The 17,202-nt window shown below is 39.5% G+C and overlaps 4 protein-coding genes across 5 annotated transcripts; 1 reads left to right on the top strand and 3 right to left on the bottom strand.

Moving 5' to 3' along the window:
• Positions 1-191: 191 nt before the first annotated feature.
• On the bottom strand, positions 192-3,296 carry rpl37a (ribosomal protein L37a). Its single transcript, XM_044367976.1, has 4 exons — positions 3,195-3,296; positions 2,230-2,358; positions 1,782-1,864; positions 192-357 (listed from the first exon to the last, which is right to left on the bottom strand). Exons 1-4 carry the CDS (start codon positions 3,195-3,197, stop codon positions 294-296), a joined length of 279 nt encoding a protein of 92 aa, XP_044223911.1. The 5' UTR covers positions 3,198-3,296; the 3' UTR covers positions 192-293.
• Positions 2,383-5,501, top strand: cfap410 (cilia and flagella associated protein 410). 2 transcript variants are annotated; one of them, XM_044367974.1, is made up of 8 exons: positions 2,383-2,967; positions 3,745-3,831; positions 3,922-3,940; positions 4,096-4,142; positions 4,317-4,546; positions 4,629-4,779; positions 4,882-4,981; positions 5,061-5,501. In XM_044367974.1, the coding sequence occupies exons 2-8, from the start codon at positions 3,755-3,757 to the stop codon at positions 5,214-5,216; spliced, it is 780 nt and encodes a 259-aa protein (XP_044223909.1). In that variant the 5' UTR covers positions 2,383-2,967; positions 3,745-3,754; the 3' UTR covers positions 5,217-5,501. The 2 variants fall into 2 exon arrangements, with proteins under 2 accessions (XP_044223909.1, XP_044223910.1); XM_044367975.1 differs by lacking the exon at positions 2,383-2,967 and adding an exon at positions 3,637-3,655.
• On the bottom strand, positions 5,498-10,719 carry orc2 (origin recognition complex, subunit 2). Its single transcript, XM_044367972.1, has 16 exons — positions 10,609-10,719; positions 10,216-10,287; positions 9,956-10,117; positions 8,565-8,651; positions 8,262-8,351; positions 8,139-8,170; positions 7,986-8,043; positions 7,556-7,872; positions 7,354-7,463; positions 7,127-7,259; positions 6,791-6,887; positions 6,555-6,701; positions 6,306-6,477; positions 6,151-6,212; positions 5,937-6,055; positions 5,498-5,855 (listed from the first exon to the last, which is right to left on the bottom strand). The coding sequence occupies exons 1-16, from the start codon at positions 10,652-10,654 to the stop codon at positions 5,772-5,774; spliced, it is 1,788 nt and encodes a 595-aa protein (XP_044223907.1). The 5' UTR covers positions 10,655-10,719; the 3' UTR covers positions 5,498-5,771.
• A 923-nt stretch (positions 10,720-11,642) lies between these two features.
• Positions 11,643-16,399, bottom strand: zgc:162816 (uncharacterized protein LOC571260 homolog). Its single transcript, XM_044367397.1, has 10 exons — positions 16,294-16,399; positions 15,534-15,689; positions 15,314-15,443; positions 13,993-14,143; positions 13,728-13,908; positions 13,239-13,357; positions 13,006-13,132; positions 12,679-12,741; positions 12,490-12,595; positions 11,643-12,381 (listed from the first exon to the last, which is right to left on the bottom strand). Exons 2-10 carry the CDS (start codon positions 15,677-15,679, stop codon positions 12,292-12,294), a joined length of 1,113 nt encoding a protein of 370 aa, XP_044223332.1. The 5' UTR covers positions 15,680-15,689; positions 16,294-16,399; the 3' UTR covers positions 11,643-12,291.
• Positions 16,400-17,202: the final 803 nt, after the last annotated feature.

Below are 17,202 nucleotides of genomic sequence, written 5' to 3'. Positions count from 1 at the left end.
TAACCAGTTTACTGTCACACTTGTATGCAAATGTACCAGGAAAGCTGTCCTGCCTGTGATGGTACAACTTTTTGGCAGCCTGAGCTTTCTCACTCATGTTGGGCTGGTGAGACATCTGCTTGTAATAGCGGCCCACAAGATTTGATTTCACTGATATACAATAAAACATGTACAAAGACACAAACAAAGACTTCCGCTCCAGACTGCTTTATTCATAGATGTTGAGGCCATGTCCAGGTCGGTAAAATTATAGAAAACAAAGTCCCAAATCCACCAGTGATCATCGCACTGGTTTACTGGTCCTTCAGCTCCTTCAGCCTCCTGATTGCAGACTTTACTGTGACAGCAGAAGTTGTGCTGCAAAGAAAACAAAAACATTTCTTCAGACTTGCATTTTAATGAATACACCAACTTCCACAATCAGAAGATTCCCACCAACCATATGACCATAAAGTTTAATAGGAGCTTGTCTTAATTCCTAAAACCTACTTGAGAAAAACTTGTGTGTTGCTCCACATACAAGCATGAAGGTAGATTCACTTTTATGAAGATTTTTCTGTTAATGGCTATTTGTATGAAGATAATAAAAGCAAATCTTCTGTACAGGTGTTCACATGTTTCATTCATAGTAGTATTTGTGTGCGTCTACACACGCTTGTGTTTTACACATGCAACTACTGTGATTGTGTGTTGGGCTCTGCCAAAACACAGGTCACCTACACTCAATACTGTGCCTGAACACATCCTGTGCAGGCACTGACGGAGAACTGAAGCTGCTGCTTTGCTAATGCTGTTTTTACTACGCAGCCTGTGAAGACGTGTCTACTGCCATGCGTTTAAGCTTTAACTTGATGCATTTAAGCTTTAACTTGATGGCGTGCAATCTTAAGATTTGGTCAACTATGTTTTCCACCAAGTCCTCTTAATTAGTCTCAACCTTAAATTTACAGAACCTGTGTGACATCTTTGTAGACAGTATTCAGGAAAAAGGCTTTCCCAGTAACAAGCAATAGGCTACAGAAACGCTTCATTTGAAAGCACTGTGGACACTGTTTAATTAATTAATGGTGAATTCAGGTATGGTGGTAACTTGGCAACGCCATCCCATAATTTTTTAAATATGATCTGGCAAGTTCACAGCTATTACTTCAAGATACTTCAATTAGGCTTTTCTACTGGATGATTTATGTGCTCATTGACACAAACGAACCCTTCCTACATCTGACTTGATGAATACACTATTTCTCCAGACTGTCATTACTGTTCACTTTCAATTTTTAAATTGAACAACACAGCAGCTGTTCTGGAAAGTCGTGTCTTTCGGGGCTTTGCACAGTTGTAAACTGAGTCTCTGAATTTTGGACTGCTGGTGGGGCAAAATAAACAATTTCAAGATTTGTCAACTTGGACTCTGGGAAATTGTAAAAGGTATGTTTCACTCTTTTCTGAATTATAGACTGAGAAATTAATTGAAAAATAATCATTGTTATTTGCAGCCCTCATCAAGAACGTATTTGTACTTCAGTGATGACATTTTTGTCTTAGAATTCCTTAAATTTAGGTAAAATTGTTGGTGCCAAAATAGGAGACATCCAGCTCTGTAGGTGAGAACAACTGTATGGCCGCTTGCTCTGTAGATACACTGCTGATACACCTGAGTTCTGACCATTTACAGTCTAATAATGCAAAAATGCCCTGAACTGCACCATGCTGAAGGCAAAAATAGGATTGCTGTATTTTTTTTAAATATAGTCATCAACAGTAAGTAAAAAGAAACCTACTTGTACGTCCAGGCTCCTCCAGCCACGGTCTTCATGCAGGACCCACAGTGCCAGATACCCACAGCCCTCCTCTTCATCTTGGTCTGTAAGTGGAAAGTAGCACATTAACAGAAGTTACAAAAAGGTTACTTTTGTCAGTTTGTCTAGATGCAACACCTTAACATCTATGTTGGAGTGTACATCATTGGCATTCAAGTCTATTTTATACGCACGGTCTTCTCTTTCTCTTCTGTATGGTTTTAAACTTGCTGTTGAACTGTAAAGCACTCTGAGCTGCGTTCTGTGCATGCAAGATGTTATACTAAGTTCATTCACTTATTCATTCAAGTCTGTGCAATCTGCTGCACGCCTTCCTCTTCAATCCAGTACAATGAACAACCATAGTGTTTTGTGCATAAGATCATCCATTACAGAATAGCCTTTTGACGATTCCTTCGGCTGTCCTTACCTTGCCACAGAATGAGCAGGTGTACTTAGCGTGCTGGGAGATTTCAATTTTCTTGACCATCTTCCTCAGCGACGCGCCATAACGCGTGCCGTATTTACCGACGATCCCCACCTTCTTGGTGCGTTTGGCCTGAGGAAACATGAACATACAACACAATGACTCAGTGTGCAACATTAAAACAGGTTTAACATTACAATTGGTAATTCTAATCACTGTCCAATACTCCATTCACTCCACTTCTTTGCACCATTTGTATCCTGTTTACACCTCACAGAAAAGATTTCACTCAGTCATTCCTTGTGTATATTTCTATAGATCATTGTGTTGTTATTGTGTCAAAGTACATCAATGGCCATTAAACCTGAGTCAAATTACTTGTATGTATGAACATACTTAGCCTATTAACATTTTGAAATATTCTTGGTTCATAAAGTGGTTCCTGGGCAACATATCCTGGACAAACTTGTTTAGGGAGGCAGTAATATTCAGTCTAATGTATAGTGCCACATCACTGCAAGTATTTGAATAGTTAGGCTGCATAAAAACGTAGATTCAGGGTGACTGAACTCCTGTCGACAGCGATGTAACCTACACTAGCTTCCTCTTGCTAAGTTAGCCGCCTAGCTGACCCAAAATTCCAACTTTGGACCATGATTTAAGAAAGCTAACTCTTGTTGAGCAATGTGACATGCTACTTCGCTTTCATTAAAGGCCTGAAACCCGTTTTACCGACAGCCGGTAAGCTAATGTGACCACCCTAGTATAGCAGTGGTGGCAGCCATTACTGTAGCAAGAAGACATGAAAACATCGTTTTATACTGTTGAATCGATCACAAACTAACACAAATAAGGCTCCGGTCTGATAAACAAGGACATTGCGGAGCCTTTGGAGATGTGATTATATCATTTATAGCACAGAAAATGTTAGATTGAGACAGATTATGAAGGGGACATTCTCGGCTCACCATCGTTTCAGTGGAGACGTAGGTCCAAAGAGGGATTGCGTAGCGCGCAGGCGCGATTTACCCGGTTTTTTACGATGCATTGTGGGAGTTGGAGTTTTTGCGGTTTGCTAATCCCGTTGATACTTTAAAATGAAAATAACACTAAAACTATATTTAAAAATATCGTCTCGGTGTTGCTGTAACATCTGCTAACTAAAACATATTTCTAAATTATACTGGAAATATATATAATAAAATAATACTTTTTCATCGAAGCTCTTATTGTTATTATTTTCTTTATGTTGTGTGTTCTATGTTAGTAATACTGCAGCACTCTGAGTTTCACTATGAACGAAAAATGCGGTATAAATTAAATGTATTATTATTATTATATTGACGTGTAACTAAGGACGCCTCAGTGGATACGCGCATGCGTGTTCGTGTGGTGGACAGGAACGATGTCCCCGCTGCTGCATTCAAATGTTTGTCCACTTAGCTTGCTGTAATGCGGCCTCTGTTGTTCGTGAAGATAAAGTGCATTGAAAATATTGTTTGTCGACCTCGTATTTAGGTGATATGCTATGAAGCTGACACGTAAACTGGTTCTCGCTAAGGCTAAGGCCTCCGACTTGGATAGCGTGAAGAAACTGAACTGCTGGTAAGTTTAGGTGTTAAATTTATAGCATGCCAGTTATTTTGTTGGTCTGTGTTTATAAGTTTGTGTTAACGTTGCTTTTCATTTTTGCAGGGGATGCAACCTGACTGATGTGAGTAGTCAAAAACAGCTGATGGGTGTCATGTTTGGTTAGCTTCTCATTCTTGTCCAAATATACTTCTTTAGTCAGCTTTTTTCATCGTTTAAGATCAGGTTGTGTGAATATATATATGCAATAATGTTTGAACTGTTCCATTATGCTCTCAGATTTCCATCTTCTCTCAAATGCCCAACATCGAGGTGCTGACACTGAGGTTGGTATTTAATGTTTTGGTCTCCATGCTGTCTCCCTCTCTGACACACACACACACACACAAAAAGCCACTGTTCACACTGACAACATGACACTGTTACACTGGCAGTGGCTCAATTGGGATGATCCATGAATCCTTGCTGTGATGCTCTTTCCTCTCTCTCTCTTTCTGCAGTGTCAACAGCATATTGTCTCTCTCTCCTCTGGCTGGCTGCCTGTCTCTGTGTGAGCTCTACCTGAGAAGGAACATGATCCCTTCACTCTCTGAGCTCTCTCATTTGCGTCCGTTGACGCGCCTCAGAGTTCTCTGGTTAGCTGAAAACCCTTGTTGTGGAACTGACTCCAGCCAGTATCGCCTCACTGTGCTGCGCTGCCTGCCTCGCCTCCAGAAGCTAGACAACCAAGGTGAGCTTCAGAGGTGATTTACACGCCTATAATGAAGCATACGTGTAGTGTTTTACGTATTTTTGTGTGTGTATGTGTGCAGTAGTGACAGAGGATGAGATTGCATTGGCTCTCATGGAGGGTGAAGAGGTCACCACACCCCCAAGCACTGTCCAGAACCAGCCTTCTGCTAATGGTCATCCAGACGCAGAGACAGAGAATGACCCGCTCAATTATAACATGGAGGAGACCAAGTAAGTCCTGTGGATTGATACAAACCCTCACCAAAAAACAGAAAATTCTTTAGCTGCCAAACAAATGTAGACATATTAAGAACAAAAGATTTTTGTTTCTAGTAAAATCCGGGAAGAGTTGGGGATGAAACCCCTTTCCAGAGACAAGTTCCCCTCTCTTTCTTCTCCGTCAACCAGAGAAACCAGACTATCTATGAGAAAGGTAGCCTCTTATTTCTAAGCAATACTCCCTTAAAGCTAAAAAGGACTTTTGAATATTGAAAATTGTATTTTATTTTCAGACACACACTCTTGATGCAGTGCTGCTGCTGCTGAGGGATTTGGATGAAGAGGAGCTACATGTTGTACACACAGCTACGCAGAACAGACTCCAGAATTACACACTGGACTCTGGAGAATCACTACACACACAGAAAACTGCTGACATCCAACACTGAAACATTTCATAGCTTGCACTCAGGGCCAAACCTCACACTCCCCTCTTCCACTTTAAACTCACAGAACCACAACCCTCACATCCCCCTCCGATTGCAATACGCATGTGATTTGATTTTTACTGATCTTTTCAGTCCAGTTTTCACACATAAAACTTGGCTTTTTTTTTCTTTTTTCTTTTTTTTTTTTTAGAGCCGCATGCCTACCTGCCTTGTAAGAACAAAAGAATGTATGTTTTGCTGAATGCAAATCTATTTCTGTAATTAAATAAAATTGCAATACATTAACTTTCAGTGTTGATTTTAATTTCACAGATGTAAGCAGAAACCGTGTATGCATCAAAACACACAATGTGAAAGTCACAGTGCTACAAAGGGGCATTTAGGGCAAAACATTTCCGCAACTATTTGACTCAAACTATTTAATTAAACTGTGGATTGGCTGTATGTTGGGTTTGTGTCTTATGTTAATCAGATGTAACTGGGCCTTCTGTATCTATTTGCTGGAAAAGTCAGTCCATGGACTGTAGTTGATCAGAGTCAAAAAGCCTTTTCTTCTCAGTCACCCTCCTCGTTCTCCAGGAAATCCGTCAGTGTGTTGGTGTCCACAGGGACGATCAGGTACTCCACTCCATCTGCACCCTGGACAATCATGGGAATACATGTAAGATAGATTCCAATCTGCTTTTGAATATGATTTGTGAAATCAAACAGGACTCCAACCTTGCGTGTTCGTATGAGTTTGTGGTCTCTGAACTCAGTCAGCTGAGTCCTCAGTGTGAGGTCAGAGTTCACCAAGAACGCCTCTCGACAACGCTGGTAGAAATCTTGGAAGGACAATCCTGCATGTGGCACAAACAGTGAAGGAAAACATTATGATCATAAAGCAAAGCAAAAAAATCTGTTTAGTGTTTTGAAGTTTTGAATGTGTGCACACCTGCGTATGAAGGATTGTCTCTGTTTTCCAGCTGAAATTTCACCAGCAGTTTGAAAATTCCTCTGAAAAAAAGAGCGGAGACACACGGCCGTGAAGAATTAACAGTTTCCTTTAACAGCTCTGAAAATAAATCATAATTAAGGTGTAAATGGTACCTTGCATTGGATGTCAAGCTGCGCAGCACGTGTGTAAGGGAGGACAGAGCAAGAGCGCCAGTCTGCTGCACCAGGAGAGAGTTTTCATACGACGTCTCTTCTGCGTAGTGCTGGAACGTCACACACTCCCACCACAACCAGTTAAACTGGCTCTGCTTGAACTGGTCCCACACTGAGAACACACAGGACACATTCAGCTATGATGGATCATTTATTAACACTGCAGGACACACATTAACAAACACTCACCCAGTGGACCATGGATGTGGTCGATAGAAGCCACCAAGTGAAGGTTGGGCAGGGATGCAAGCTGCCCCAGTGCACTCTGGGTCTTTTCTCCTCGCAGCATTGCTCCATCGATATTATGGATTAGCAGGTACACATGGAGATCTGGACCTGCGAGGAAAAGCTTCAACCGTAAAACACAAAGAGCTACAAGATTTAAAACAAGCTTTGATTTTATAATAAGACTCAGACACACTCACTGTCTTTAAGGGTCTGAGAGATGTACTGGATCTGGTCAGAGGGGGTTCGGAAACTTCCCTGGTACTCTAAAGCCTCACACGTCAGAGCATTTAAAATCTGCAATTAAAGTATAGCATGTTCATGGACAAAGATAGAAGAAAAAAGCAACAAAAAAAAATTCCAACTATATCAATATTGCTGCAGTGTTTCTTTTGTAATATTTTCTAGTAGTTGATGGACGTTTGTCACTTGTGCTCCTTTTATGTCCAAACTTTATTTTTCATATAAGCTGTCAAACACACTACGCACTTTTACTCAAAGTGTTTTTTCTTTCTTGTTTGTGTGTGGATACTGACCGATTTCAGAGTGATAGAGGGGAAGAATCCATTGACCACGAGGTGGATTTCTTGAGACAAGTGAGACACACGGAAGTCCTCCAGCAGAGCTTTTTTGCTGCCTAAACCGTAGACCAGCACACTGAACCCCAACCTACATACACACACACACAGACAATTTCTGTCTTGTATTGTTGTTTAAATACTACGAAAACGTGTGAAATAAAGAAAGTGCAAACCACACTTACTGTAACTGTAACATCCATTTGCTAAAGTGCTTTCTGTGTTTGTTGTGGAGCTGCTGGATCTCTTTCGAGTAGCAGGGCAGTTTTCCTTCTAAAAGCTGGACCAGCGTCTCCTGCAAACACAAAATAAAGATGTACTCTACTTATACAACACAGTGAAGCAGCTCAATGAACATACTGAGAACGCTGGCTGTTATATACAGACCCTGTCGAGTTTAGGGGTGTGTAAACGCTCGAGTGTGCGGTCTGATGTTAAGACTTTTGAACTGCTGTGGGCCTCAAAGTACTCCTCAATCATAGTGGGCTGGTTGAGGGATTCAGAGGTGTTCTTGCTCTTTTTGGCGGGAGTCTTGTAGAGAGCTGCAGATAAACCTTTACTAGGCGTTCTTGGGGTCTTTAGGTTCTCCTTGTCCTCTTTCTTCACTTTCTGCTCTTCCTCCATCCCATCTTCATCCTCCTCCTCCTCTTCCCCAGAGTCTGAGGGTGACAGCTCACTGTCGCTGTCTGACCGGAGGCTTGGAGCTGAAAATATCAAAAAGATTTAAATAATAGCCGATGTCTAGATAGTGTCTAATTTGACACATATTACCTGTTTTAATATGGACAGTATTCTCATTATAACGCCTTAAACTTACTTGTCATTCTTTTCCTGAGCCTGTGGGGTGTAGTAGAGACAAACCGCACCTTTTTGCTCTGTCATAAAAGAAGTGGATGTTAACATTGTCCTAAAAGGTTGATGTGTCTGAAGTGTATATAAAGACAAGTGAACAAGCTCCTTCTAGTCTCACCCTCTGTGGTGTCCTGCTTTCACCTCTGTGGTCTAGATAGAGAGACAGAGTACACTTAGTTGTATGTGGATGGACACAGGATAAGACCGACACAAAGAGGCAGCGAGGATGTGTGTGACTCACTGCGGCCTGTTCGGGTGGGAGTGCATGGTTCAGTGTTCGGGGCTGTGCTGAAGGTCACGTTTTTCCCAGGCGTCCGTGCTAACTCACTTGCTATGTGTAAAAACATAAAGGCAAAAGTGTTTAATAGCCTTAAACACAACTTAATAATCATCTGTTAAAAAAGAGTTGATGTTATATAATGTGAGAAGGTCTGTGTGGCAGAGTGTGAGTGTGTGTGTGTGTGTGTGTGTGTGTGTGTGTGTGTGTGTGTGTGTGTGTGTGTGTGTGTGTGTGTGTGTGTGTGTGTGTGTGTGAGGATCTCACCAGTCTGGGCCATGCTGTGGGCACGTTTGTTTTTCTGAAAAGTGAAAATTGAGGATCCTGCCACTCTGGACAAACCCTCATCATCTTCTGTAAGACAAATAAAAACAATGTAACTGGAGGAATATCTACTTACAATGATCATTTTTATATTATTACTGCAGCAGCACTAAAAACAACGACCTCATGCTTTATTCAAGTTGTACCAGGAAGATTCGGGGCTTCGTCAATCCCACAACTGGCCAATTGTGATATTATGAAATGTTAATATACTCGATATACACCCATATAATAGATATATGGGTGAACAAAATAGTAGAAACACCTCTTGGTCTCATTCACCACAAACTACGAGCCTCCACAATTATCATAAACTTGAGCAACAGTTCTCTAAAACTGTTTCAACAAACACCAACATTATAACCTTCATGAAGGATTTATTGCAGGGATGTTGTGTTAGACTCAATCAGTTTTTAGCTACGTGTACTAATAAACTGGCAGCTGGTACAATAACATATTCACTGTCTGAAGAGGATGTACAACAGGGATGCAACATATGATTATTTCTGTTATTGATTAATTTATCTTCTGGATTATTTGTGTAGTTTGTAAAATGTCTGTAAATTGTGAAAAATGTCCCAAGGACCATACTCATCTCTTTCTACAATTGTTTTAATGAAAGTATCCTTACGTTTTCACTCATCTGCTGGTATCAGTCCTTAAATATCCAAAACAAGAAGCACCTCAATAGTGTAGTTTACACTTGCTCAAAAATAATTAGTAATAAACTAAGAAGCATCACTTCAGACTGTCCATGAGGTCAGATCCATCCATCCAAGACCCTTCACACATCCTCAACTCCTCCTCCTTAAATGGCTTCTCTCTGGAAGACTCCTTGTAGCATTAGATGCTCAAAGGTCTGACGGAGGAAGATGTTTTGTTTCCGAGGCTGTTTGACTCTTTAATCTCAGCATCTAACTCCCCCCTCCCACTACCCTCGACTCCAACAAGCTATGCACTTTCTCAACACAGTTACCACTTTTTATAGATGTTTTTAATGTCTGTTTATATATGCCTGCCATTCTAATTGCCCCTCGGGGACAACTAAAGTTTAGTGAATTTTAAGTCCATAAGAAGTCCATAGTTACTCTTCAAAATGTCTTGTTTAGTCCGACCATGTTCCAAAACCAAAAGATAATTGGTTTATTATCATAGAGGGGAAGGAAGACCAGGAAATAGTCACATTTGGGAAGCTCAAAAACTTGCTTAAACAATTATTTAATTATGAAAATTGTGATTAATTTTCTGACAACCCACCAATAACTGCAGCTCTGCTATACAAACACGAAGAGATCTGTGTGTGTGTTTTCAGAACTAGCCTCTTCTTCATTTACCTTCTGTATTGTATGTTCCCAAAGCTTGGACATAGTTCTGCTCATCAAGGACTCCATTTTCATCATCACAACCATCATGCTCTGCTCCCTCTCTGGCCCGTCGTCCAGCTGGGCTCTTAAACGTCACCATCCTCTGAACAGACCCAGAGTTGCTCTGCACACCTTTCAAATAGAAACATACAGGTAGTGAGATAAAAGAGGACAGATAGCTGCTCATTAACAACATCTTAGCAGAAGTAAGATGAATCTGTAGTCCATACCCTCCTGTTTGTCCACGATGTGCTCCAGAACATCTCCATCCCCAATGAACTTCACTTCCAGCACACTCATGTCTAAAGGGACATTAAAGTAACACAGTGTGACAGTAACCAGCTAGCAGGACTTTACAAGCACCACACATACATGGTATATATATATCCATGATACAGACGTGCACTAAGGCTCTCAATGCTGAATGATTAACTGACAATGAAGGTTTTTAATTCAGTCATGGTAACGTTGTTAAACTTGCATTAACGTTAGCTGACAATGTGACGTTACAGCCTGCTGTAGGAGTGATAGACTCTCAGCTGCAATGTGCGGCTGCTGCACGCTGAATGTAAAATAAGAAAAGCGGAAGAGTTCAATAATGTTTCTGAACAGTCATAACTTACCTGATAGGGTCAATATCGCTCCAGGAGAACATAAACAAAGTATCATAAACTGAGAGCTATACACTGTGCTGGTGTGGCAACTTTCCGCGCCATCCTCCTAAAGTTTTTAAACCACGTGACAAGTGAAAGGTCACGCGGTGGCCAATCAGAACGCTTCCTTCGGTAAAAAACAACATTTCCCAAGATGCACATCAACCTAGTAACACATTTTTGTTATTAATGATATATACACCCGATGAATGAGTTTTTGAGAAATTAGAATGTAATGAATGTACATTTTGTGACAAATACATAGAATCTCAAGAACAACTTTGTTTTTTTCATGCAAGAATTTGAATATTTATGTAACAACGTTGTGATAATAGCTAACCTCTTTATTTTAAATCTACAAGAAAGAATAAAAATGTGAACAGATGCAGTACATTAAATTTATTTATAATACATTAACGTTTATTATTATTATTATGATTATTAATATCATATATTGTGTATTTATTTATTTTTCTTTGTATTTTATTGTTCTATGGACCCCCCATGAGCTGTGTCTTTAATCAAGTCCTAATTTGATAGATAGATAGATAGATAGATAGATAGATAGATAGATAGATAGATTATTTAACCCCCCAACCCATTTCAGTTTTTAAAATGTATCTTTTAGTCTTTGTTTTATGCACTCATTTATGTATTTTTTCTTGCTTGTTTCTTTTTACTTAGTTATATTTGTGTTAGGTTCCTGCTATTATTTCTTGTATGTTTTATACATCATTGCCTGTATGATGATGTTGAAATGTTTGTGGATATAAAAGTTTTGTAATAAACAACAACAATAATAAACATTTTGACAGTGGAATTATGTTTTACCATATTAAATGAAAAATGTTAATATATTCCTATTCCTATGCTCATTATGACACCTTTTTAGAAATGTGCAAGAAATGTATCCACAAATGTATTACTGATAAAAAGAAAATAAGAAGATATTTACAACAATAGTAAATTTGTTTAGTCAGAAGAAGGCAGTAGACTATACACTTAGCAAAGCGTCTTTCTTCTTTCTCCATCAAGAATCAAAGACAATGTACAAAACTAAACAATGATTTTAAAAAAATGCACATTTCTGGAAGAGATAGGTTAAAATCAAGATATATAGGCTACATGCATGTGTTCATCGTTTTTATGCAGTCTGTTTTCAGTCATCTGGACATGAGTCCAACTCAATGCCCTTCACCATATGATGCAGAAACCACACAAACGCCTGCTTCATAATTCACTGGTGTTTCACTGTCAAGCTGGCACACATAATCTGTAGCATCATACCCATGAACACAATCCACATACTGACACATTTCAAAATACTGCAAGGTGACATCAATAAAATTAAAAGGAAACAACATAGTCCTAAAAATGTAATTTTTTTTAGAAATTTAAAAGCTTAAATGTGCGTATTGATTAACATTTCTTTGCCTATTTCCCTTTGAAAAGTACTAGGTGTTATTTAATCATCAGTTTTGGAAAACATCTACACTTTTAATTTGTAATGATACTCTATTACTGATAAATGTCTTTTGCTCCAGAGGAACAGAGAGCAGTCGTCCAACTACAGGTGACATGAGTTGTTCCAGTCTTTATTTTAGTGATCATCTGGCTATCCTAACAGGGTGATGTGATCAGTTGAGCAGCAGTTCACCATCCACGTGTTGGCGTCCACTTCCCCAGCAGACTGCCCTCAGAGTGCACATGATACACAGGATGCATCATCGCTGTTGCACACGACTGCAGAACAACAACACAGAGAGAGAGATATAGAGAGAGCGAGATAAGAGGAAAATTGACACGATAAAACTGACGAAAAAGCTTAACTCCACATTGAACAGTACTAACATGGTATGGGATCAGTGTGAGCAGAGAGCCCAGAGGGTATTTGCTGTAATCCAGAGGTCCTGAGATGGGCTCCACTCTCCCGTGCTCCTGGGTCATGGACAACAACCTGGAGGAAAAACATCTCACATCAGAACATCAGTTACACTAAAGTTTGATATTGAGAAATGAGACAAGATAACGTTTCATTACTTGAGGTTTGGGTGTCCTTCGATCACAGCGTATCCAGTGGGAAGTTTTCCACCTCCGTCCAAACTGAGAGATGTGAGCAACAACAGGTGAAAGGTTATGTCAGTGCCAAGTTTAAATCAAATGTTAAATAAATAAAGGTGTAATGGTCAGTAATGTAGTAGTGAGTAAAAAAGTGGGTAATGTCTCTGTTCTAATTGGTGGGCATTACAAATCCTTACCCTTATGCTACAGATCTACATGAATTACATATATGAACTAGAGATGATAACTAGAAAAGTCCACTGTGCAAATACAAAAGTGGGTAAATATAACTGACGAAGGTCGTACCTTAATCCAGACCATCCACAGTCAATCAGGAGCTGGTTCCTGTGAGGACAGTGCCCAATGACTCTTGTCAAAACCCGCACAGCTACTTCCTCCAGACTGCATGAGCCAATCACAGACTGCTGCACATCTAGAAGCAACCAAAAAGTACATAAAAAAACATTATCACTGGTGTCATGTGACTCTGCAGGAATCTAAGACCAGACACCGGTGCGAACACATTTACATCCACACACCATAGAAGACGTAGTTTCCCGGATGCACCTCGCTGAGCAGCGCCATGTCTTTGATGGGGTGACTACAGGACGGAGTGGAGCCGATGCTGGACTTACAGGTGATGCCAACAGCCTTCAATCTGCCAGAAAACACACCCAGAGATGTTAAATGAATGATTCTATCAATATTAAGTTTCATAAATATAAAAGGTAATTTACTTGTTACCATCTGTTGCTGCAAGTAACCTCCTAATAATGTGATAATAAAATAATACAGCTAAATGTATTAAAGCTGATAATGGAAAAAGTTGACAGGTTAACTTTTCTCTTTTCTCCTACAATCATGGCGGATTAACAACTAGAATTTAGCATGGCAAAGACATTGTATTGTCAGGAGGAAAAAACAGTTGTCCTTCCTCTGGTGCTTGCCGGTCAGGAGTAAATTCTTCATAAATGCACTTTTCTTAATTTAAAAGTGAAGTGGGATACATGGAGTCACATTTTTCTTACTTTTCCATGAACTGCAGAGTAAAATTGGTGGTTTCCTGGGCAACGGCATGTATTTGCTCTACTCCTCTGCAGTTATAGGTGTTCCCACAGTGAGCGTACACTCCTGTCAGCTCCACGCCTGCCGTCTCAGCGATGGCCTGTGCCAATCTGAGCGCCTCGGGTTCTGAGTGCAGGACACCAGCTACAGCAAAGAGCAAATGCACGATCAGCAGGCATTTTATCTCAACAGCTGATCAGCTGTTTCCTGGTTTCCCTGCCTGTTTACCTCTCCCGTTCATGCAGTCGAGTTTCAGCCAAACGTGCCACAGCCGACCGTCTCTCAGTGGTCTCTTTTTGAGCTGCTCCAGAGCATCAGGATGATCCAATAAAACTTGGAAGAGATCAAGCCGCTCTGACAGGGCTGCACAACGCTCCACCTACACACACACACACACAAAGTTAATGTGATTTGTGTTTGATGTACAGAGGGGAAATAACGCAAAGGAATACAAAAATTATGAGAAATAAGAAGTACGTCAAATCAGTGTTAATAATAGCTACATGTAGTGATTCAGTTTTGCTGGAACAATAAGTCAATTCATTGTTTCATTGTGGGGAGACAACAAAGATCCACTGCTGGAATTGAACTGGGGACGTTGTGGTTACGTTCCATACATTCAGTAGGCTACTAGGGCTGATAACAAGTTAATGGTTTCAGTCATTTGGAAAAAGTAAAAATGAAAGTAAAATAACAAACATTTGCTGGTAGCAGGTTTTTAAATGTGTTTAGTTGCTCGCTTTTCTCCCTTTCATCTCATAGTAAACTGAAAACTTTTCAGCGGTTGTTGAAGAAAAGTAAGCTATACAGATGTCTATGTCAGATCTCAGTTTATAAGAGATTATAATTAGTTAAAATTTGACACCAGAATTGAGTAACTCAGTATCATCCTTTAGTTGTGTTTTCACTGAGAAACAGTATCCCACTCAGGTCTTGGTTTTTAGTACAGTGGGTGAATCCGTTTTCATGGTAGATATTTTTACATGTCACAGCAGGAAAAGCACAGGTGTAATTAATACCATCAACGAAGCTGCAGTCTGAGGTGTGCCAGTTGGAGGGTCATGCTATTGTGCTTGCTGGCCCACTGTCATGGCTTATCTGTACACTCACATACAACAGAGCTGTCACTACTTTGTTAAATGTATTAGTTCCACCTGTGTTTTTCCTGCTATAACAACTAATGTCTGCTAATGTGAAAAGTTGTGTCCCCTATTCCATACAGTACTCTATTTGCGGTTAGTTCAAAATCAATGTAACCCTTTTGTACTAACTGAAAATGATGTCAATTACACTTCTCAAAGGGAAAGAAAAATGTTATTTATTATTTATTTTTTTGTTTGTTGTTATGAAGCTGTGAGCAGCTCCTCCATTTCTCTCCAGCAATTCCTTGCACACTCAACAAGGGTATTTTAGGATGCATGCTGACTTTTTTTTGGAGTATATTTAATTTAGTTACTTTTCCAGTGTGACAGCACTACATAATCAAAACCTGGACAGAATGAGTGTGTGGTAACTGGCAACTGGGAGCTGTAGTGTGAATTGAGAGAACCTTATCAAAGGGAAGACAATAAGCATAGAGGATGTCATCAAATCCGTGGTCGGCATAGAAACTGGCCTCTGCCAGCGTGGAAACCACGATGCACCTCCGTGATCCACCCGTCAGTATGTCAGCACACTCACTACACATGAACAGAAACACACAGACCTCATCAGTATCCCTTATATATGACTGACCTGTATGAATGTAGTGTGTATGTGTGCATTCATACAGGGTTTTGTGGGTCTTCATGTGAGGGCGAAGCTGGACTCCCAGCTTCTTACAACGTTCAATCATCCTCTGGGCATTTCTCTTCACTTTGTCCACATCCACCACTAGAGCAGGAGTAAACAGCGTGGAGATGGGCTCCCCCTCCATACTGGCAGCACTGGAGTACACACACACACACACACACACACACACACACACACACACACCAGATATTTCACATGCAATTAAATCCTTATGCATGACTAGCTTTAACTCACATACTGGCCCAAAAGTGACACTATTCTTACAATAGGAAAGTATACATGGATGTGCATATATATATATATATATATATATATATATATATATATATATATATATACATATATATATATAAAACTCACAGCAAAGCACATACTTTCTTTTTCTACCCATTTCTGTGCAGCTTTGCAATGCCTCAGGTTGTGTAATGTTGAGACCTTTGAACTTTAAAAACAAAATCAATAAGATGTTCTTTGCCTCGTTCTCATTTTCCAATAAATACTTATCAAGGAATCAGTAACATTAGATATTCATTGCAATATCAATAAATAACCAAACTACACTACAAAAATCACGAATAGACTAACATAGCTACAGTCTACAGTAGGTTACAAAAATGGTTCCCAAATAGACACTCAAACATTTTTAGCAATACTTTTTTATAATAAGCCCTCATTTAACAGAAATGATCTCTAGACAGTGTATGTAGCTGGTGTTTATGATCGCTACTGGTCACTTACCGCTTGAGCAGTGATTCCTCTCTCAGTCATGAGACGCTGGCTGCTGTGCTCACATATTTCTACGGTGTCCTTGAGTGGTCAAACCTCCTAACCGGATGAGCTCATTTACTGATGTAATGATATTTTTAATCGCCGATTAATTATCCATTTCTCCACACAATAATATTTAGGCCTGCTGGTTTTATCATTTCGATTGTATGTAATGATTTTTATTTGTTTAACCATAACGTGCTATTTGGTTTTCATAATTTTCATAGATCCAATGAAAAACAAATGTCATAGATTTATTGATGTTGTCAGCCAAATATCATACATACAGATGCAAATTTTCTGGTAGCAAACCTTTTTGTCTTGACGGAATTCAAACTACATGTTAAAACTATTGACTCCTGTTTTAACAAAAGGCTTTAAAACCTTGTATTTGTAATAATTTTAATGTATAACTCTAAATTGTTTTTACCACTAATCCCCCGTTTTTCTATTCTGTTTGTCTACATTACTGTTCAAATAATTGTCATGAATTATACATCTTTTTTTAACTTTATTTATTTTTCTCTATTTTTTGTATTGTATTGATTATTTTATATTCCTTTTTGCATTCACGTCCATTGAAACTGTGAAATAAAGAGGACGAAAAGTCATCTGTGTGAGTGGATGGCTGTTTCAAGGACTTTAACCACTTGACCCGCATACAGGATCAGTGCATCCACATTTTTGTAAGAGCATTAGTTAATAATTTCCCTGTAGTTGCTGCAGCACTGGAGCATTTCTATAAAAGGTCTCAACTGCATTGGATGGATGGAAACCACTCAAATAATCAGCTGCTTGGTGTCAGATAGTTACAGTCATGGAAGTTGGAAATTTACCTGCAACAATGAGAATCATAATGTGCTATTCAACAAAATAATA

Source organism: Thunnus albacares, chromosome 12 (genome assembly GCF_914725855.1).
Source record: "Thunnus albacares chromosome 12, fThuAlb1.1, whole genome shotgun sequence".
NCBI lineage: Eukaryota > Metazoa > Chordata > Actinopteri > Scombriformes > Scombridae > Thunnus > Thunnus albacares.
The sequence above is the reverse complement of the archived record's forward strand: the minus strand, read 5'-3'. Positions and strand labels throughout refer to the sequence as shown.

What these genes read in the sequence shown, in the direction of transcription:
- orc2 (XM_044367972.1), bottom strand. Translation starts at nt 10,654, where the DNA reads ATGATACTTTGTTTATGTTCTCCTGGAGCGATATTGACCCTATCAG. An exon ending in CATCGTGGACAAACAGGAGG is followed by an intron (nt 10,118 to 10,215) that starts GTATGGACTACA and finishes TCTATTTGAAAG; the next exon opens with GTGTGCAGAGCAACTCTGGG. An exon ending in CCACATCCATGGTCCACTGG is followed by an intron (nt 6,478 to 6,554) that starts GTGAGTGTTTGT and finishes GTGTGTTCTCAG; the next exon opens with TGTGGGACCAGTTCAAGCAG.
- rpl37a (XM_044367976.1), bottom strand. An exon ending in CCTGCTCATTCTGTGGCAAG is followed by an intron (nt 1,865 to 2,229) that starts GTAAGGACAGCC and finishes TTCCACTTACAG; the next exon opens with ACCAAGATGAAGAGGAGGGC. An exon ending in GGAGGAGCCTGGACGTACAA is followed by an intron (nt 358 to 1,781) that starts GTAGGTTTCTTT and finishes TTTTCTTTGCAG; the next exon opens with CACAACTTCTGCTGTCACAG.
- cfap410 (XM_044367974.1), top strand. Translation starts at nt 3,755, where the DNA reads ATGAAGCTGACACGTAAACTGGTTCTCGCTAAGGCTAAGGCCTCCGAC. An exon ending in TATAACATGGAGGAGACCAA is followed by an intron (nt 4,780 to 4,881) that starts GTAAGTCCTGTG and finishes TTTTGTTTCTAG; the next exon opens with TAAAATCCGGGAAGAGTTGG. An exon ending in CCAGACTATCTATGAGAAAG is followed by an intron (nt 4,982 to 5,060) that starts GTAGCCTCTTAT and finishes TTTTATTTTCAG; the next exon opens with ACACACACTCTTGATGCAGT.
- zgc:162816 (XM_044367397.1), bottom strand. Translation starts at nt 15,679, where the DNA reads ATGGAGGGGGAGCCCATCTCCACGCTGTTTACTCCTGCTCTAGTGGTG. An exon ending in TGTGGATGGTCTGGATTAAG is followed by an intron (nt 12,742 to 13,005) that starts GTACGACCTTCG and finishes CACATCTCTCAG; the next exon opens with TTTGGACGGAGGTGGAAAAC. An exon ending in GAAGGACACCCAAACCTCAA is followed by an intron (nt 12,596 to 12,678) that starts GTAATGAAACGT and finishes TTTTTCCTCCAG; the next exon opens with GTTGTTGTCCATGACCCAGG.